At 42.7% G+C, this 22627-nt stretch overlaps 1 protein-coding gene across 1 annotated transcript in view; it reads right to left on the bottom strand.

The window, feature by feature from the left end:
• SYT10 (synaptotagmin 10) overlaps nt 1–22627 on the bottom strand; it is a 65487-nt gene that overhangs the window by 18516 nt on the left and 24344 nt on the right. The window contains exon 3 of the mRNA XM_061582173.1: nt 7731–8295. Coding sequence (XP_061438157.1) covers nt 7731–8295 — 565 coding nt within the window. The remainder of the gene's footprint in view (nt 1–7730; nt 8296–22627) is intronic.

Raw genomic sequence — 22627 nt, forward strand, 5'->3', positions numbered from 1 at the left:
TTGCAACTGGGATGGTTTAGCAGCTAAAGGGATCAATTACTGATTTGCATTGTCCTTGATCTAATGGCTACAGTTTCAGTTTATCAGGTAGCAGTGGCAGTTGGTGGCTCCATGTCAGTGGGGCAGTGGAATCCACTCTGGGTTTTAGTGTGAACTTTCAACGAGCTGTCCAAGGTGCTTTTGCCCTGCTTTGGACTAAAAGCCAAAGAGGATTCCACTGCCCCATTGACATGGAGCTACCAGCTGCCACTGCCAGGTAGGTTAGATGCTACTGATCCCAAACTCTGTAGAAGCCAACTGAAAGCAAATGCTGTTCTTAAACAGCAGAAGATGACTCTGAAAGAAGGATTCAGAAAACTGGAGACCAAACTGATGCTTTGCAGCCACTGTGGGGATTTCCAGAGTAGAAAATATTGAAAGTGCAATAGTAGAGATCATTCAGTTTGTAATGTAAGAGTTAATTCTGTTGTTAGTAAGTCAGCTATCCAAGAGAGTGGTGGTAGAGGTCTTGCTTAGCAACTAGTCAGAGTGGCATGATCTTTTCTGAGGTAGCAGATGCTCTGATAGGCTGTGTAGTTCTGAGGGCGTTTTCTCCTGTATGTTTGTTTGAATGTCTCCCTGCTATGCACCAGGCCTGAACTAAGAAAGACATTTCTCCCCAAAACATACATTGTTTTTGTTCAGTTTGTTCTAGTAAAACACTTCAGGATTTTTTCTCACAGGACTCCATCTGTGTTATTTAAGTGACTTTGCTAACAGAAAAATGCTAGTCAGAATCACAGAGATGAAAGTGTCCTCAAAGGTTCCACCTCCCCACCGGAATTCTTTCTTCAGTGCCTGAGAGATGGCCTTAGGATGCAGCAAGGTGAAGTAGACTGTTTTCAGTGACTGAGTTCAGATTTTGTCAACCATTTTACAAACTGGATAAACTGCTGTGGACATCATGTGCACACCAAAACCAAGCACACCACATACCTATTCCACTGGCTACAACAGAATGCTTCTTCCAAGCCAAATTTCAGTGGGAGGCAAGGGAGAGAACCCTGCTGGCACCAGGGAAGGACTTTGCTGGTGAATGGGTGCCCACAGAGGCTATGTTAGCAACTTCTGTTTTAAGGGAATAGCTGAAGGCAAGAATTCATGTCTGAATGGTGCATGAGAAACTGTGACGTGTGCACCTTGTATTGTGGTATTTGGTTCTCCATTTAAGTGCTGACCCTACCTATATTTCTGAACCATCTGCTAAAATCAAGGTGCATTAATAGATACTCAGCATCTATGAGACCTGTCACCCATTGTCCATGTTGTTGCCAGTCTAAGTAGAATGCTAAGGGTGAGACCACATAGTATACACATCGTTCCCCTTCTGGTCATACAGTCATTCCTATACAGTACCATGAATTGGTTACAGCTACCTAGATTGTTTCCAACAGCTGTTCAGAAGAGGCAATGAGAAAAGAAATGCAAGGCCACAAAATGCATATGGTGGCACCAGAGGTGACCATTAGCACAATCAAGATGAAACAAGCTGGTGCTTTGGAGGCTGCACTAAAAGTCCCTGGAGGCTCTATTAGGAATACTTTGGCCTAAAATGTTTGCCACTCGACGAACCTAGGACAGCTCCAGAGGGTGGCAGGATCAAGCATATCCCAGTGGCTTTACAACCCTAAATGACTCATTGAGCATCTCAGATCAGAGGCAGTGAGAAAATTCTGGGATGAACACCCTACCTATCTCCGGTTAAAGGGACCCACTGATGGTAAATGGCCTGACAATCTCCTGAATCATGGAATTGCCCTTGAAGGGAGCAATCTGTTTCTGAAATGAATCAAGAAACCTGAGTATGGACCATAGATCAGGAGTGGGACAAAGGTAGATTGGAAAGATCTCTGGGTGATTTGTAGCAGATCCGCCAGGCGTACTCCAGGGTTTTCTAACTCCTCTCAATTGTTTAACAAACAACTACAAAAAGGTTCTTGGTTAGGCGGGTGTGCTCAGAGACTTTGCAATAGTGGTGGATGGTATGGTCGGGCTGTGCTGCTCACCTGACCTCCCTCTGGCTGAGTTGCTGCCACATACAGGGATGGAGAGAGGGAGGGGCGAGGGAGCAGCATGCTCGGGGCAGTGCAAATGTGCTGGTTGAGCTAATCAGGCTATTCTGCCAGCGTGTTTGCACCACACTGACCTTGAAATCATTTTGCCTCTTCCTGCCTCCATCCCAATATACAGCAGTGACTCTGCCACAGGGAGGTGAATTGAGCAGCACAGCCCTACCATGCCATCCGCTACTGGTGCAAAGACTTGGTTCTGGCAATGAAGCAATTTCATGGGCTGACCATGTGAGCAGATGCACACTGTTCATTAATTTTAAGTGTATGCCTCATCCCCACCACTATTATGCATCTGGCTTTGGTGGTTTAGTAAAACTGAAAGTAGTTCCCACAACCTTGAAGTCTGCCCATTCCCACCATAGGTCAGTTGTAGCTTAACATGCTTTGCATGCAGAAAAGCCCAGATGCAATCCCTGCCATCTCCAGTTAAATGGATTGTATAGAGGTGATGAAAAAGACCTCTACCTGAGACCCTGGAGATTTGGTTACTGCTAATTGGGTAAATAATCTGACCCTTGTAACTTAAGGTAAAGTTAAGGCTTTGCTTGCTGCACACAGAAACCTCCCAGCTGAAAGGCTGGACCTCTCGATCAAAGCTTTTTTCTCTTCTTTTTGTAAAGTCGCAAAGTTATTATTTACAATTCTAAAAAGCAGTTCATTAGCAGTAAATAAGGACACAGCCACAGTAAGACACACACTATAATTGGCCTTGTGTGCCGCAGAGAGCTGATGGGACTTATACTAATGTCAGAAGCCAAGAAGAGCAATAATGTTCCAGTGAATGCACATTAACAAGTCTCTATCAATGGCAACATGTTTTAGAGGATACAAGTCTTGCTCAAAAGGATTGGATGACCCATGAGGCTTGAGTTTCTGCGTTGTATTCAGTAAGAGTCCTACTTAGAGTATACCCATTGAAATAAATGAACCTGAGTTAGTAATGTCTATTAACTTTAATGGGTCTACTTTGAGTAGAACTAGTATTGAATGCAATGCTCCGTGGCCAGTCTGGGCTATATAAAGTACAATGTCCTCTCCTTTTCTGCGTATCACTGGGCCATTATAATATATTTCAACACCTATCAGATATAATTCTAAAGGCTTGCCGACTGCTATATTTAATGCACTTAGGTCATGGGGGTACATTGAAAAAGTTCATTTTTTTGATAGGTAGAATTGATTAAGGTCTCAATCATACCCTATTTACCTGAGAGTAAGTTCCACTGAATTCACTGGCTTCTGCATAGCCATGGTTAGAACGGCAGCCTTAAACTCAACAACAACATTATCATCATTATCATTATCTGATAGTGACAAGATTATCATTATCATTATTATTTGCTCTTTTTCACCAATAGTGAGCCAAAGCAACTTACAAAATATAATTCCTTAGGCTAGCTTGGTTAAAAAAGTACCTATTTGTATGGGCTAGAACAGACATGGCCAATTTCTCCGTGGATGTGGGGAAACTCTAGGTTAAGATAGTGAACCGTGGGCTGAGAAATTGTATTTTGCTCCATAAAGTTATTGCCTCAGAAGAGGTCAGGCTTCATGATAAACATAATGGTAAGGGTTTTGCAGCTGTGGAGTGCCTGCAACCTGACAAAACTCTCTATACAGTTACATCACACATACACAGTCTAAGAGAGAGATGCATCATTAGAATGTGGAAAAACTCAAATTTATGAGGAGCTGAACTTATGCTTTTCTTTTCCCTATGGTTATATCTGTAGGCCAATGTCTAGATTTGGTGGGACCACCTATGGCTAGATGATAAAGGTGTATACTGACTACAAGAATCAGTTCAGATCCTGAAGCAGCACTTTAGAAAACTGCCTACTTCAGTCCAAAGTGCTTCACAGATTGCTCAATTCAGCTCGTGGTTTGTCCATGTCTGGTTCATTTCCCCTACTTTCACTATTGGACATTTATTACTTCACACACACACACACACATTTTGGCAGAAGTGGATAAAAGTTGCAGGCAAGTTTGCCGCTTCTGAAAGCACGAGTCCTGCTGAATTTCATAAGGATAGCTGCAGCTGTAACAGTTTTAGGGTCCACTAAAATTTTAGTGCCCCCCCATTTACTATTGGGAAATTTCTTTTAATTGAAGCTGATGAAATTTGAGACATACTACGTCCTCCAGTGGATAAAGCTTGCCAAATTATATCATCTTATCAGGAGGTTCGTTCTGCACAATATAGAAAACGGACCTATAGTGTGGCGGCACCTACCCTGTGGAATTCCCTCCCTTTGAATTTTAGGCAGGCGCCATCTCTGCTATCTTTTCGGTGCCTTTTGAAGACTTTCCTCTTTCAACAAGCCTTTTAAGTTGAGATCTATCCCAGTCTGCATATGTGTTAGAATTGTTTAATATGTTTTTTAATAATGTTTTTAACCCTTTTTAAAGGTTGTTTTTTTTAAATGTTTTTAATGCTGTTTTGTTTTAATGTATTTTAAGATCTGTTTTTATGATGTTTTAAAGTTTTTTAGTGCTTTGTTTGCCGCCCTGGGCTCCTGCTGGGAGGAAGGGTGAAATACAAATTAAATAAATAAATAATAATAAATAAATTACATTCAACATAGATCTAGGGGCTTTTTGTGCTGTACACCTTCAAAATTGTTTTTGAGGTGGAAAGAATTCACTTTCTGGGTGAAATAATTCCCTTTGATTACAAGCTTGACCTGTCAATCATAATGGAGATCTCCCTTTGCCCTCTCCACACTCTGCTATTTGTTCTCCCTTCCCCCATCATCCATCCCACCATGGTATTATGGCATTATGGTAAGCTTAGAATTGATAATATGGTCAGCCTCATATCTAATTAAGTTTAACTTCTGATATCCATATTAATATGGTACCCATATATATATATTTGAGGAGTGCTATTCATAATGAAACATCTCCCTTTATATTTGCGTAGAGTTTTAATATCCATTGTAGTGAAATCTTGATGTAGCATCTCAGATATGCTTAGAACAGTGGTGAGGAACCTGTGATCCTCCAGATGTTGCTGGACTTTATTTTATAGAATTAGTGAAGAACATTTTTTGGGGACTATTGGCTGACAGCTGTCATTTCCCACCTCACAGATTATCCTAGGCACAGCATTGTTCCAGGACATTCTGGAAAAAAGAATAGTGGTGTCAAAAAGAAAAGAAAAAGGAAAGGAAAGAAAAAAAGTAATGGCTACCACTAGGGGATGCCATTTTCTCCCCCAAAATGATGCAGTGCCTGCAGCATTCGGGGTGAGGGGGTGGCCTTCAGCTGGTGGCTGCCAAGAGATACTTCTTATCAGCATTGCTGAAAGAAAACAAAGAAAAGGACAAGAAAAAACCACAGCTGCACCATTCACAGGACTAGTTAATAGTGCAATATTCCAAGTGGTGCACAGACAAAATACATCTGACTGACCTGGAACTGGTTATAAGTAACTAAGCTCAAAAGAGACCAGTTAGGATTCTAGAAAGTGAGAATATACTTGGACCAAACTGAACCAAGTCCTTAGTAACCATGAGGAGCTGGGGTTCAGTTTCTTCTCCAGCTCATTCCCTCTGTCCTCTAAACTGTCCCATGTCACACATAGCCCCGCCACACACACTGCAGGCATTTGGTGGCAAATCTGTTCCAGTACATGGGGTTGCCACCATCACATTTAGTTAGTCCCTTTGTGCAAGGGTTGCTCTCTCTCTCTCTCTCTCTCTCTCTCTCTTCTCTCTCTCTCTCTCTCACACACACACACACACACACACCACAACCTATTCTATTAGCTACAACAGAATACTTCTTTCAAGTCAAATTTCAGGGAGGGGAGGGGCAGGGGACCCTGCAGGCACCTAGGAAAGCCTCTTTGGGTGTATATCAACCCATGAGCACTACATCGGCGACCCAAATCTATGAGCTGTATCCAATGTTAGTCATTCATACATTGAAATTGGCAGGCATGACTAACATAGGTCCATTCATTTCAATGGATCTGCTCCAAGTAAACCTGTGGTGGATACAACCCTGTTTTTTTCCTTTTATATCTGATTAATTGTTCTTTCTTCTAATGTTCATTTTATGTTTTTTTTCCTGCTATTGACCACATTTGCACCATACATTTATTTCACTAATATTCCACTTTAAACAGTCATGGCTTCTCCCAAAGAATCCTGGGAAATGTATTATGTTCAGGGTGCTAAGAGTTGTTAGAAGACCCCTATTCCCCTCATAAAATTCCCAGAGTTCTCTGGGAAGAGGGACTGATTGTTAAATCACTGTGGTAATTATAGCTCTGTGCGGACTGTAGGAGTCTCCTAACAACTCTCAGCACCCTTCACAAACCATACTTCCAAGGATTCTTTGTTTAAAGTGGAATAATAGTGGAATAAATGTATGGTGTGAATGTGGCTATTGTGTTGCTGCTACCTCTGCTTCTTTTATTTCTTTATGAAGACTAGTCTAACATTAGTGTCTTTCTTTCTTTCTTTCTAGATATCAGGAGCCCTCTAAGAGTAATCTGCATTATTTAAAACCATTATCAATAGCTATTTCAAGTGCCAACTTTTCTAGTATGATCAGAAGGAGATCTGTGCCCCACACTACCAGTTCTGAACGTGTAAAGAGCATTATGCTGTTCTAGAGCCTCAAGGGTATTTTCTGTCATAACGATGTGTGTCCATTCTCATTTGATGAAGTCCTTCACAACATGCTATTGAAGGTAACAGGTCATCTTTCAAGACAGAAACTGGTTCAAAGGTAGGAAACAAACGTTTGGAATGGATGGACAGTTCTCACAATGAGAAAGAGCTAAACAATGGTCCCCATAAAGATCAGTAATGGGGAGGGCACTTTTTAATATGTTCAATTCGAGATCTATAAAAAGTGAAGAAAAGGACAACCAAAACATTGAAGGGAATGGAGCAACCCATGAGGAAAGGTTACAACATTTGGGGTTTAACTTGGGTGGGGGAGGTGAATAAGGGGAAACATGACAGAGGTGTATACAATTATGTATGGTGTAGGTTAAGGTGATAAGGATAATTTCTCCCTATCTCATAACGCTAGAACTTGAGGCCATCCAATGCTGCTAAATGTCGGGAGATTCAGGACAGACAAAAGGAAATACATGGCTAATGGTGCATGGTTAATTGCTGGAATTTGTCACCAGAAGATGTGGTGATGGCTGCCTACCTGGATGGCTTTAAAGGGAGAATAGACAAATCCATGGAGGATAAGGCTATTGATCATTACTAGTCACAATGGCTGTGTACTACCTCCAGGATCAGAGAAAGGGTGCCTTTGAATATCAGTTGATGGGGTAGATGAATGGAAGAGTGCAATTGCTTTCATGCCCTGCTTGTGGATTTCCCAAAGGCTTCTGGTTGGCCATTGTGAAAACAGAATGCTATCTGATCTCATAGCGCTTTTATCTGAGATAAGGTGGGGATGAACACACACATACCCATTGTAGAATGCAATGTATTTACCAATCTTCTACATGGCAATTATTGACGGTAAAAAGTAGCATCTGAAGATGCTGAACTAATATCTTTCCCACACTGTACAACACTGTCACAAAAATCTCATAAATTATTATTCATAAGTAAACATTTTTTGAGACATGCTACTTACTGTAGTGGCACAATGAATGTCTTTCCATACTGTGGCCTCTCTAGAGAGATCAGATACTTCAAAAAAGTTATCCAGAATAACTTCTCCAATCATATCATGTCTAGAAAATCTGTCAAAATCATACACACTGAAATGTAGTTTCCTGTTGCAAAGCTGATCATAGGCTACAGGAAACTGAAAGGTTTCATCGAAGACAGGGTTTAACGTCTTTCTATGAACCCGTGTCTGAAACTTCTTTTTCCTGTCTGGAAGAAGGTAGATTTTCACATAGGGATCTGATGTACCAGTGAAGTCTTTAGCTGGTAGATCCAAGGCTTTGACAATGGTGACCAAAAGCAGTTCATTTTCATAATCATACTTAAGAGTAAAGTTAAGTTTCCCACAAGTTTTCACATCCTCTTTCTTTCCGTCTGAATCAACAGACTTCTGTTTATAAAGTTCAGGTTTTATCCGTCCAATGCTGGTTGTTGTCTCCCCCCTTTGTAAAACAGGATCTGTCCCCATGTTGAAATCAATGCTGGACACCTGCATTTGCCTTGGCAAATGTCTCCTGAAAGAATTGTGCCTGCATACACAAAGACAAAGAAATTAACTTTGATTATCTCAAAGGGAAAGAAAATAGCTTTTACATAGCTAAAAATGAAATAAGTAAATCAACCGCTCACATTTAACACATTTCCATTATTGTTATAACTCTCTTGAGAGAACAATTACCAACAGCACTAAGTAATCCAAGAAGGGAATTCAATAATCCAGTTCAAGAAGAATGTTGACAATTTGGAACAGCAACAACAACAATGGAGAAGAGCTACAAGAACTGTAAACAATTTTGAAGGAGACTCCTATGAGACAGACTGAAGGGAATAGTCATGTTTAACCTAGAAAAAAGATTGATGAGAAACAACAACTACAGCAGCAACAACAACTGTAGTTATAAACCACACTTTCATATAAAATATCACAAGGTGGTGTACAGACTAAGATTACTCTTGCTTTTCTAGCGGGGCCACATTTGCATTCCCTCCCTTTCTCAAAGAGCATTTGGGAGGTTGTCTCCCAAAGGGAGGCAGTGGAGGGGAGGAACCCATGGTAGTATGACTGGCCAATCAGAAGGGGGGATACTGAGGCCTTATTGGCTTAAGGACACCCTTTAGGGATCTGCCAGTGTATTATGCCTGGTGGGATGGGGGGGTGCCTTTCAGGCCTGACATGTGCATTTTGGGTGAATGCTGGGCGGCGGGGCCTGGGTGCACATATTAAATTTATAACCAATGCTCACCTAGCAAGGAGGGAGTAATTTCCTCCCCATTCTTCTCTGGTGGGCTGCAGCCTGTAGCTGTATCACATTCCCAGGGGACTGGAGGGGTGCTTCCTTGCCAGAATTAGATAAGTCCTCACCTTTCCATAGTTTCTAAATTTGGTTAATTTGGTTTGCAGTTCTTCCAAGTTGTTATATTAATAAATATAACTGTATCCCAATGCTTCCATCTTAACAGTCTTTGTGGGTGTGGGGACAGAAACAGTATTACAATGGAAAATGGAAATGGACTGCCTCCAAGTCGATTCCGACTTATGGCAACCCTATGAATAGGGTTTTCATGGTAAGTGGTATTCAGAGGGGGGTTCCATTGCCTTCCTCTGAGGCTGAGAGGCAGTGACTGGCCCAAGGTCACCCAGTGAGCTTCATGGCTGTGTGGGGATTCGAACCCTAGTCTCCCAGGTCGTAGTCCAACACTTTAGCCATTACAATACAAACAATAAAAAGCATTAAATACATAAGTAAGAGGTAGTTAGCAAAGAATCTGAGATTTAAAAGGCCTGAATAAAAGTTTTTAGAAGACTTCTAGACACATGCAGGGATGACTCCTGCTGAACATCTATTGCTGAGGGGTTCCATAGGGTAAGACCCACCACACTAAAAACGTGGCCCCTGGTAAAGGCCCACTGAACCTCAGGAGCATGTGGAACCACCAACAATGGTCCATCAGACCTCAGGGATCAAGGTGGAGCATAATGAATCAGGTGCCCCTTAAGGTACTTTGAACCCAAGTTTTTTAGAGCCCTGTAAATTAACACAAGAGGTATACCCTATCTATCTATCTATCTATCTATCTATCTATCTATCAATCAATCAATCAATCAATCAATCAATCAATCAATCAATCAATCAATCAATCAATCAATCAATCAATCAATCAATCATAAGAACATAAGAACATAAGAAGAGCCTGCTGGATCAGGCCAGTGGCCCATCTAGTCCAGCATCCTGTTCTCACAGTGGCCAACCAGGTGCCTGGGGGAAGCCCGCAAGCAGGACCCGAGTGCAAGAACACTCTCCCCTCCTGAGGCTTCCGGCAACTGGTTTTCAGAAGCATGCTGCCTCTGACTAGGGTGGCACAGCACAGCCATCACGGCTAGTAGCCATTGATAGCCCTGTCCTCCATGAATTTGTCTAATCTTCTTTTAAAGCCATCCAAGCTGGTGGCCATTACTGCATCTTGTGGGAGCAAATTCCATAGTTTAACTATGCGCTGAGTAAAGCAGTACTTCGTTTTGTCTGTCCTGAATCTTCCAACATTCAGCTTCTTTGAATGTCCATGAGTTCTAGTATTATGAGAGAGGGAGAAGAACTTTCTCTATCCACTTTCTCAATGCCGTGCATAATTTTATACACTTCTATCATGTCTCCTCGGACCCGCCTTTTCTCTAAACTAAAAAGCCCCAAATGCTGCAACCTTTCCTCGTAAGGGAGTCGCTCCATCCCCTTGATCATTCCGGTTGCCCTCTTCTGAACCTTTTCCAACTCTATAATATCCTTTTTGAGATGAGGCGACCAGAACTGTACACAGTATTCCAAATGCGGCCGCACCATAGATTTATACAACGGCATGATGATATCGGCTGTTTTATTTTCAATACCTTTCCTAATTATCGCTAGCATGGAATTTGCCTTTTTCACAGCTGCCGCACACTGGGTCGACATTTTCATTGTGCTGTCCACTACAACCCCGAGGTCTCTCTCCTGGTCGGTCACCGCCAGTTCAGACCCCATGAGCGTATATGTGAAATTCAGATTTTTTGCTCCAAGATGCATAATTTTACACTTGTTTATATTGAATTGCATTTGCCATTTTTCCGCCCATTCACTCAGTTTGGAGAGGTCTTTTTGGAGCTCTTCACAATCCCTTTTTGTTTTAACAACCCTGAACAATTTAGTGTCGTCAGCAAACTTGGCCACTTCACTGCTCACTCCTAATTCCAGGTCATTAATGAACAAGTTGAAAAGTACAGGTCCCAATACCAATCCTTGAGGGACTCCACTTTCTACAGCCCTCCATTGGGAGAACTGTCCGTTTATTCCTACTCTCTGCTTTCTGCTTCTTAACCAATTCCTTATCCACAAGAGGACCTCTCCTCTTATTCCATGACTGCTAAGCTTCCTCAGAAGTCTTTGGTGAGGTACCTTGTCAAACGCTTTTTGAAAGTCTAAGTACACTATGTCCACTGGATCACCTCTATCTATATGCTTGTTGACACTCTCAAAGAATTCTAATAGGTTACTGAGACAGGACTTTCCCTTGCAGAAGCCATGCTGGCTCTGCTTCAGCAAGGCTTGTTCTTCTATGTGCTTGGTTAATCTAGCTTTAATAATACTTTCTACCAGTTTTCCAGGGACAGAAGTTAAGCTAACTGGCCTGTAATTTCTGGGATCCCCTCTGGATCCCTTTTTGAAGATTGGCGTTGCATTTGCCACTTTCCAGTCCTCAGGCACGGAGGAGGACCCGAGGGACAAGTTACATATTTTAGTTAGCAGATCAGCAATTTCACATTTGAGTTCTTTGAGAACTCTCGGGTGGATGCCATCCGGGCCTGGTGATTTGTCAGTTTTTATATTGTCCATTAAGCCTAGAACTTCCTCTCTCGTTACCACTATTTGTCTCAGTTCCTCAGAATCCCTTCCTGCAAATGTTAGTTCAGGTTCAGGGATCTGCCCTATATCTTCCACTGTGAAGACAGATGCAAAGAATTCATTTAGCTTCTCTGCAATCTCCTTATCGTTCTTTAGTACACCTTTGACTCCCTTATCATCCAAGGGTCCAATCGCCTCCCTAGATGGTCTCCTGCTTTGAATGTATTTATAGAATTTTTTTTTTTGGTTTTTATGTTCTTAGCAATGTGCTCCTCAAATTCTTTTTTAGCATCCCTTATTGTCTTCTTGCATTTCTTTTGCCAGAGTTTGTGTTCTTTTTTATTTTCTTCATTCGGACAAGACTTCCATTTTCTGAAGGAAGACTTTTTGCCTCTATGAGCTACCTTGACTTTGCTCGTTAACCATGCTGCCATCTTCTTGGCCCTGGCGGTACCTTTTCTGATCTGCGGTATGCACTCCAGTTGAGCTTCTAATATAGTGTTTTTAAACAACTTCCAAGCATTTTCGAGTGATGTGACCCTCTGGACTTTGTTTTTCAGCTTTCTTTTTACCAATCCCCTCATTTTTGTGAAGTTTCCTCTTTTGAAGTCAAATGTGACCGTGTTGGATTTTCTTGGCAATTGGCCATTTACATGTATGTTTAATTTAATAGCACTGTGGTCACTGCTCCCAATCGGTTCAACATCTATCTATCTATCTATCTATCTATCTATCTATCTATCTATCTATCTATCTATCTATCTATCTATCTATCTATCTATCTATCTATCTATCTATCTATCTATCTATCTATCTATCTATCTATCTATCTATCTATCTATCTATCTATCTATCTATCTATCTATCTATCTATCTATCTATCTATCTATCTATCTATCTATCTATCTATCTATCTATCTATCTATCTATCTATCTATCTATCTATCTATCTATCTATCTATCTATCTATCTATCTATCTATCTATCTATCTATCTATCTATCTATCTATCTATCTATCTATCTATCTATCTATCAATAACCCACCCTTCATCCAGAGGTCCCAGGGCTGGCTACTACAATTTTAAAACACATAATTAAAACAGTTAAAAACAACCTAAACAACATCATAGAAAATAGGGTGGGTCCTAAAAATATACATCTCAGGTGTTGAAGGCCAGGGTAAAGTTATTTAGGGCTTCAAACACTAATGTGAGCACCTTGAACTGGGCCCAGAAATGAACTAGCAACCAATGCAGCTGTTTTAAAACAGGAGTTGTATGAGTTCGAAAAGGAACCCTCACCAGTACCCTTCTGCATGAGAGCAGAAGAAGACAGAAACCAGAGAGTCAAGTTGGTCAAGAGAGGTAGGGACCCATGGAGAGATCCTGTGACCTTGCAGAAGAACAGGGGGAAGCCATCTCCCCAAATTCTATCCCACTGGAAGTTTAGGCACCACCACATTGAGGAATGCTGATACTTGGAATACGTGATATAGTCAGTTCCTGCCCCAGAGGCAGTTGTTGGTGGCTGCAAATAATTACCATTAGTAGTGAATTAACCAACTCAGATCTCCAGCATTTATATAACATAACAACAATAACAAATTTTAAAGAACAGATTGGGGTTATTTAGGATAAAGTGAAATTATAACAGTTTTGAATGTTTTTATTTTTTAAAAAACCTTGAGTGTTTTCAGCTTTTCACACTCTCTTTCTTTATTACTTATTATGCCTGTATAGATATACCATCAACATACAGTAATAGCTACAAATCCATACCGCAGGAGTGGGGAACCTTTGGCCCTCCAGATATTTGCTGAACTACAACTCCCACCAGCCTTAGCAAGCATGGCCAATGGCCAGGGATGATGAGAGCTGAAGTTCAGAAACATCTGGAAGGCCAAAGGTTTCCCACACCCGCCATATAGAATTAAGCACATTTAACCCTAATAGGTTGCATCCAAACTGTGAACAGGAGGAAGCTTGGATCCAGCAGAGGCTTCCAAAAATGGGTAAGTTGGTGGAGGCCCTTTTTGCAGATCCCCTCTTCCCCTATCAGCCCTCTGTGCCACCTCACACACTTTCTAAGGGTCCCCAGCCCTCCAGACCATATCAGGAGGAGGGAAGCTCAGGCAGCTGCAGGAAGGAGACCCAAACCCAAGAAGATCGCCCCAGTCCATGAGTGAAACTTTGCTCATGGAACTCTGGATCCAATCCATTTATTTTAACAGCTGTAAGCGTGCTTAACACTATGCTGGATTGTGGTCTTGATGTATGGGATTAGAAATATTATTGTTCACAATATTACTATATTTGGTTTTTTAAAAGTGTTTTCAACTGAGTGCTGCTCAGAAGTGAAAAAACACACCATTTCTACTGGGCTCCAGTTGGTTAACACCTAAGAAGAGATAACAAAAGGGATAATGCAGTTTAAAGAAAAAGAAAAAAGAAAAGAAAAAGCAAGAGAGGGAATGGAATCCAGAGGCAATCAGCAGTCGAGGCTACAAAGCTAGATAGTCAATGAGGCAGTGGAATAGAATGTTCTGATGGGTCCATTTTCCTGGCAATTTTATTTTTTAATTAAAATTATTTTTTTAACCTTCTCCTTTTTTTCTTTTTTGCAATGGCAGGCAGAATTTCCCCCTATAGGTTCTTACCATCACTTAGTTTTCTCCTCCTCACTATTGCACTTTTTCAAGATCGCCTCATTTTTATAAAATATACTTTTACCAATATGCTAACTTGCTTTTGTACACAGAATTAAACTGCCATTAAAAGCAGTTTATTTGTCTGCATGTCCGCTGATTTTCATGCTTCAGGAAGGCACGTGTACATGTGCACTCACCCTCTGAGTGCACTGAAAGAAAGAGGAGACACCGCTGTGACACTAGCTCTTTCATACCGGGAGTACAAATTGTCCATGCGGAAACTATTGTGTTATACTTCATGAAAAAACACTATTTCCATTTACACCTAGAGTGCCTGCTAAATGGAAAACCCTCAAGTAGTCATCTTTTGTTGAACAGGAATGTTGGACTGAACTAAGCAGAAACCGATAAGATACAATCCTGTTTACTCCTATAGTCTCTTGGTCACACTTCATTCGAACCCACTCATTGCATTCAGATGTAACAATATGCTATGGTTTATCAACATGTAAAGGCACTTTGGGCTTATGGCCGTGAGGAGAGCAGAAGCTTTCATCTTACATTTTGAATTAACAATAGTTTAGTGACATGTCCAAATCCTAAACTGTTGTTAATCTTAACTATAGTTTATTGCAGCCTTCTCCAGCCTGATGCTATCTACATCTTGTTCCACAGCCCCAGCAGGTTACAATCCAAAACATCTGGAAAATACAAGGTGGGAAGGCTAGTTTATTGAAACAGCCAGCTTTAAAAACAAGGCTTGAAGTTGACTTGTTTCAGTAAACTATAGTTAAGACTAACCACAGTTTGTCTTGGTTTGGACATAACTCTAAACTGTGGTTACTTAAAAAACAGAAACCAGAACTTACAATTTTGTCCTTGCAGCTCTAGTGGAGGAAGTGGGGGGAGTGCATGAATCTCACTCAGACTCATTCACATAACAACAAACCATAGTTTATCATAGTATACAAATCCAGCTGCTGACTTGTTCCCACACTAGAAGTGCCAGCAAGATCAACCATCAATAGAGGCCAAGCCTCTCTGAATCCTGTAAAACAGGGGCCTGGATTTGGTGCATCTAGCACTGATCTTGAGTAAGGATCAAGCGTTTTTTTAATGGTTCAAGTTGACTTTTTATGCTTCTTTTGGTTACAATTTATGCTTTCCCATGCTGAAGTTTTCTTTTAACTTTTCTTTTTATTTGCAGTTTTGCAAGCTGCTCTGAGATGGATGCTAAAGAGCAGTATTCAAATGTTTTCTTAAAACAAATATAAACAACTGAAAAATAATTGCATGCCTCAGGGACCAGAATGAACTGAACAAAGGAGAGCTGCATGAAGATAGCCACAACACTGTAGCTATATTTTACTCATTTGTTACATTTGTATCCTATTCCAAGCAGAGCTTGGAAAATTTACTTTTTTGAACTACAGCTCCCATCAGCCTAATCCAGTGGCCATGTTGCCTAGGGCTGATGGGAGTTGTAGTTCAAAAAAGTAACTTTTCCAAGCTCTGATTCCAAGGATATCGGGGCATGTGGTCAGGGCCAGCACCAGCCTGCCCCAGGCCCTGACACACACACGCATGCAGGCACCACCTACCTCTCCCTGAAGGGCCCTTCCTTAGGGTGGATAGGTAGTGGTCCTTCTCATGATGTGCAGGGCGGATAGCAGGAGGGAGCTCCCAGGCACACACCCCTGCCACGCAGGCGTGCAACAGCCGCCTGCAACATGCTCCAACTACCTCTCCCTTGAGGTAAATGCTGATTGCCAGGGCCGGCGCCAGGCATGCCCGGGGCTTGTTGCGCTACAGGCATAAGCCTGCCATCAACCAAGATGGCAGCTGGTTTCCCTAAGGGCCTGATGCCTCTGCCACCATCTTGGTTGATGGTACACATGCATGTTATACACACATCAACCAAGATGGAGATAGGGGCATCAACCCCTTAAAGAAACCTCTGCCACCATCTTAGTTGATGGTAGCCCTGTGCACGCAGCGCACGCAGCAGCAGGAGACAGGTGAGACATGTAGGTGGAGCGAGTGAACAGGCGGGCAGCCTGGAAGCTCCCTCTCTGGGATCTGCAGCAGGAATCCTGCTGCAGATTGCAGAAGGGGAGTGCTACTCTCCCGCCCTAATGAGGGGCCCTTCAGGGGCCCCTGTGGGCTGTGGCAACCTCAGCCAGGGCCTGACCTGGCCGTCCCTTGGTGCTGGCCCTGTATGTGGTTATCCTGTTTTCCCCCAAACAACAACCACATGGAATAGTTTAGGCTAAGAAGGAAGGCATGTGAACCAAATGTGTAATAATATTAGTTTAATTAGCTTTCCTTGTATAGTCAGATTTGTGGCAGTAACTAGGAGAGATCTATCCACCGTTGGCTGGCTGGCTAGCTATGGCTGTGGCTGTGCCCTTACCTAAAATAAGTGGACCTGGCCTCAGTCATTCATGCCCTAGTTACATCCATATGGAACAACTGCAGTGCTCTGTATGTGGGGCTGCAGAAACTACAATTTGTCCAAAATTTAGATTACATATCCATGGAATATCAATCTTATGCCAACTGCATTTGTTACCAATTTGTTTCCAGGCTCAAATTAAAGCGGCCATTTTTAAAGCTCTTGACAGCCTAGGGCCAGGTTACTCCAAGGGCCTTCTTCTTCCAAATGAAATGCTCCACGCCCTAAGAGTGGCATCAGAGGGCATGTTCTGTGTCCCATCACCACTGGAAATATGGGCGGGTACAATGGAGAGGATCTTTTTGTTGGTGGCACCAAACTGTGGAATGCTGTCCCAAGGGAGATGCAACAAGCTCCCTCTCTTCCCATTTTCAGGCAGGTTGAAAATGGCATGCTCTGCTGTTTAAAGTTATTTTTGTTTTAGTGCGTCCACATTTAGCTTTTATGGGACCAGAACAACATATTACAGACTGGAGTGCTCCTGTTCATTATTCCAGTCAATCAGCCATATCCTCTTCTATGAGACTCAATTCCATCCCTTCTCCCCTCTAGGGCAGTATTCCATGGTGGTTCGTTGCTTATTGGGCTGTTTGGCAAGTTCTACTAATGGTCTTCTGCAGTTCTGCAAACTGTAGGGTTTCACCAAGACTGCTGATACCTTCCTCCTGTGCACAGATGGTGCTGTTTTGGCTGTATATTTGGCTGTTTTGGGCTCCTACTAGAAGGAAGGGCGGGATATAAATCTAATAAATAATAATAAATATATAAGCAATGGCTCTCACATCTGGATATCAGAAATAGAGGGAATGATTAATAATAATAGAGGAAGGGGAAGATTCAGTCTGAGCATTTGGAATGGGATGGACCATAAATTAAAACAGCAAAACTGGTATGATGGTTAGGCTGTGTTGATGTATATTTGTCACAATAATTTACAGCTGCCACATGCTGAAACAGTAACCATACACAATCTGGTCTTTTTTTTTTTTAAAGTAATGTGAGATGTCTTTTTCAAGTTGCCCAATGCCCCTTTAAGATTTAAAAACGGCAATTTCAAAATACAGAATGTAATCACTAAATTGTAATCTCCCTCTGCCATACCCTCCCATCATGCCAACCACTGTGTTGTTATATGTCACCAACAGTCATTCCCAGGAGGAGTAATATACAGTGGCACTTATGCTCTAGTAAGCCAATGCCCTAATGACATGGTAGTTTGCGTGGGCTCGTCCAAGTCACAACATTTCAGCAATACAGCTAATTGATGTGTTAATTATTTAAATGCATTGTAGTTCCCATGGCAACATGGGAATGCTTTTTGAGTCTGCAGGAACAATGAGGTTCGTGCGATTGCTGTACTGAAGTATCAGAAGCTTGGCCAATTAGGTTGCTGAGATGCGGCTGCACAGTTAATGGCTCACACCTGCTACACTGTTTTCCTAGGCCAGTGCAGTGCACTCCGATTTGTTGTACTGCTCAGGGCATGCCTCCATCTCTCTGGCTCCCTGGGTGAATTAAACAGTGCAATCCCCTACCAGCACTTAGATCCTGGAGTACAAAAAGCATCCAGACAACTGGCAACACAGTGAAGATTGGAAGCCCTAGAAAAGCAGCCAAATTTCAGTTCAGACAATGGATTTTCCAAGAAAGCAACAAAAAAGAAAATGACCAGCTGAATTCCTCCAGCAGGCTCTGCACATCCCCAGTCACAATCGACACACATCTGGAAGCATGCCGAATTCTAAAGATGTGCAAACTCCCTTTCCCTTGTCCAGAGGTGCCCAGACTCTTCCAAGCCCTCCACTGTCCCCAACCATACCTGCATCTGTTTCCCTGCACTGCCCTTGCAAGCTCCACCTCTCCTCTTACTCCAAAATGTACTTTCCAGCATCAGTCAACAGGGGGAGCAACCAATGAAGGGAGTTATAATAGTCTTTCATGCCACAACTGCCTGGTGACGTAGGACAATGTTGTCTATACTGCTTACACTACTCCCCTCCTTTTAACCTCCAACCTGAGCTACGAGTCAGTTATTTGCCTGGGATAAAGGAGCAATCATGAACAACTCTCAGTCTCCTTGAGAGAAGGATTGCTTGCTTTCCTAGTGTAGTGGCAAATTCAGAAGTGCAGGGTCCCTTCATGACAGTTACAGCCACGACCCCTCCCCCCTTTTTGGCTACTGAGTTGAGAATGAGATCCTTATTCATGCCTTCTCCCACAACAGACATCTCTAGGATCCTATAAGCATGGAAGGGTAGAGTGTTAGTGGCTGACTCACCTCCTTTCACTCTGAGTGGCTCCAATCAGCAGGAAAGGACAAGGAAGCATGTTAAAAGACTCTTCTCAGTGGCTAGCACACTCCCCTATCATGCTGATTGATTTGTAGGATGCTGTAGACATAGGGACCCTGCTGGGACCAGGCTCCCATAAAAGTAAGGGGTCTAAGACCACCCGAGACCCCAGACTACTACACCCCTACTCTTAGACCAAAGGTGGAGCACCTCAGGCCTGGAGGCTGAATGTGGCCCTTCTGTCTGGCCCTTGGGACTCTTCCCAGACCCCTCCCCAGCCACTCCAACTCCTCAGGCCGCACCCTTCACCAATCCTGCTTCACACCCTCAATGACTGGGTTTTTTTGCCTGGCTAGAATGTCTCCTTGGACTCTGATAATGCCTCTTGTTTGGATGGATGATAAAGAAGGTCGTGCGTAGAAACGGGCCTCCCATACAAAGCTAAACATTGGCATCCATTGCCCTGAACACTTTTGCCTCTGGTTCCACTGGCCACAGGCATGTTGCCCAGGAAGGGATCCAGCCCTCTTTGTTTATGTATAAAAAATGAGTATAAACCCTCTGGACAGGAAGTCCATTCTGATCACTGTCCATTCTGATCTAACGGGAAAAGGCTGCAAAGCAGAATCGCTGGCACAGCCACTGCGTCCTCTTTGCCATCATGCTCATAGGAAATGGTGTGTGATCTCTGGCAACCAAAAGGACCAGCTCTATGCTTGTTCCTCTCGTTTGCTGCCCCTCCCTTCCAAAGCAAGCAAGACATGACACAGAAATACATTGCTATAGAGGGTTCCAACTTTTATTTAAATATAAGGACCTGCAATGAGCATATAACTATTTAATCAAGGGTGGGCCTCTGCCACTAGAGGAGTCTTATGGGTCAAACTTGGTCATGGCTGGCTCCTATATGAGCAAACTCCCTCTGGCTCAAGGCACAAAACATCAATGTGGCTGTTCTTCACCCTTCTTTGTCTCCTCACCGGAAGGTTAGCTGAGGGGGGCAATGTCAGCCCACCGCACTGGCCAGTCAGTGGTGGGCTAAGGCCTCTATGGTCCATGATACAATGTTCTTCCTTCATCTTCTCAAACCAGCTGGCAACAAGGGATTAGACTGGGCCACCTTCCCTTCAGCCACTAGGTGTCTCAGGATCCTTACCGTAGTATTCTGACTTAAGCCCAAATTTCATACTGGTTATGACCAAAATGTCAGTTTACAACCCAATTGGTCAGATGATCAATATCCTCTAACATGTGATAGGTGATAAAAAAGGAGGGGCCCAGATGGGAACCTCCCTTAAAGTTCCTACTCCATTCCTGTAAAAGGAGACTTCAACACCCACACTGCCAACAGAGGGCGGGTGAAAGAAATGCCCCTTACGGTGAAGAGGAAGCGGTTTAAGGGGCAGGCTTGTCTTTTATGAGCACAACTCCCCTGATTAGCTGAGTGTTCCAAAGGTGGTTATGTCAGCTTGTCCTATTTCACACCCTTCCATTCTGGCCTGGAAGGATGGGAGAGTGAGAAATTATATCTCTCTCTCTCCCCCCCCCCAACTAAGGCACAGCAGAGCAGCATTCCATCTGATCCTAACAGACAGTACAGTCAGGCACTTTTTGAGAGTGTTCAGCTTGCCACATGAAGTGACCAAGGAAGATGAGCCAGTCTTTGGAAGTATGTCTTCAGCATGTGGATGATGCATAACTCCACTGGTGTCTGGTGCCCACTGAGACTGGCTAGGGCAGAAGGCAGAGAGACCAGCAGTAGGCGGAGCCAGAGCCAACGACTGGCGCAACCAGAGCCAATGACAAGCAAAGCCAATTAATTCTAGCTTTGTACTCATTCTCCTCCCTGCTGAATTCTACAAGGGCAACCCTGGGGCTAAGGAAGAGGAAGCTGATAGGTAGTGTTACCCCCTGGAGTGTTTGTCATTAAGGTGGAGGCTGACTCAGGGCAAGATGAGGTTGCTAGGACAGCACTCCTAATGGATCAGCCTCCACTGCACAGCTCTACATTTTGAAATCATTTTGTAAACAGCAGCAGCAGCAGCCGCCGCCTTGGTTTTGAGCCAGTTTCTAGTTGAGTACAAAAATGAAGGATCAATAGAGTCACGACATCATGTTGGGAGAAAAATGTAACTCACTTTAATTCCTGCTTGCGGCCTCTAACCTCCTTACACAGAGCCGCCTGTTGGTCCATGTGGTTATATAGCTAACACCACAAAACAGTCAAAGGAAATCTAGACAAGATGGTGGGAGACAACTAATATGTGATAGAATCATAAAGTTGGAAGAGGCCTATATGGCCATCGAGTCCAACCTCCTGCTCAATGCAGGAATCCAAAAACCCATAGCGGATGGGTTTTCCACTCATTGTGGATGAATTTTGTGGGGATGCTTCTTGACCCAGCATTTCTTTGGCATAAAAGGTGGATACTGTGACCCACAGCCTTTTCTTCCAGCTTCATCTGATTTGTTGGTTGTGCAGGAAAGACACATGGGCTCAATTTGGGATGTCCCAAACTATCATGGGAACAGGGAGCTCAGTCCATTTGCTTATTTAGAAAGCTGAAAGACATTCATAATTTAAGATATTTTCCCAGAGTCCTCTATTCCCATCCCTGGGCTGATTCACATGTGTGTGTTTATTACTGATCAGTTTAATGGATTTCCAACTCAACTTCTAGGTATCTTCTCAAGGCAAGTTATAAATTACAGAATTAAATTCCAAGATTTTTTTAAAAAAAAATCTATTTAACTACGGTATCAAGTGATGACTTGTGCACATGGGCCATCACAAATCAACCCCCCCCCACAAAACTTTCTGACCATCTCACACACAATGCTTTTCAACTGGCTGAATTCACAAGGTCTCCTGTGAGTCACCACTGATTTAGCCAAATCATGAGACACCAACTGATCACCAGTCATGTGTGAACCAGGCATTAGATGATGTTAATTTCCGTGCAGCATCAGCATGTGTAGAAATGCTTGAATGAGCAAAGAAATTGAGTGAAGGCTTAACTAATGTGTTAACCTCTGCATCTTTCCCACCAATTTAAAATAAATAAAACCTGTTTTCAAGTATTTATAGAAATGGCAAGATTCTCACGCAGGAACTTTCTGAAGCACTCTTTAACTGAATAAACAGCAGAGCCCAACAAGTAGATCATATTCACTTTGCTTTGCTGAGCCTTTGGGCAAACCTGCAGCATCCCCTGAGAACTTGTATTGTTTCCTATCATTTGTTTTTAATCTTGGTTTCCTAATAGTTGCTATCCATTTTAATTTTTCATTTAATCCTTCTTGGCTGTTCTATTAAGAGAGAGGACAAAGAGGTCCAGCCAATTTGCCATTAATTATGGCTGCAATATTTTCCATGTTATTGCTTTTCCACCTCGTCGCAAAGCCTGAAAACTCATTTTGACCTTTTTTCATTTTTTTAAAGAAAATGCCTCAGCTAGTAATTTTATCTGGGCTTTCCTTCTGTCTGGGTCAGGCCGGGGCAGCAGAGGGTTACACCAGAGTTTTGACATGGAAGGGTCTCAGAGGTCAGCATAATAAGAAATTCTAACACCCAAGAAGCATATTGTACTGTT

This window comes from Rhineura floridana, chromosome 8, assembly GCF_030035675.1.
Source record: "Rhineura floridana isolate rRhiFlo1 chromosome 8, rRhiFlo1.hap2, whole genome shotgun sequence".
Classification (NCBI taxonomy): Eukaryota; Metazoa; Chordata; class Lepidosauria; order Squamata; family Rhineuridae; genus Rhineura; species Rhineura floridana.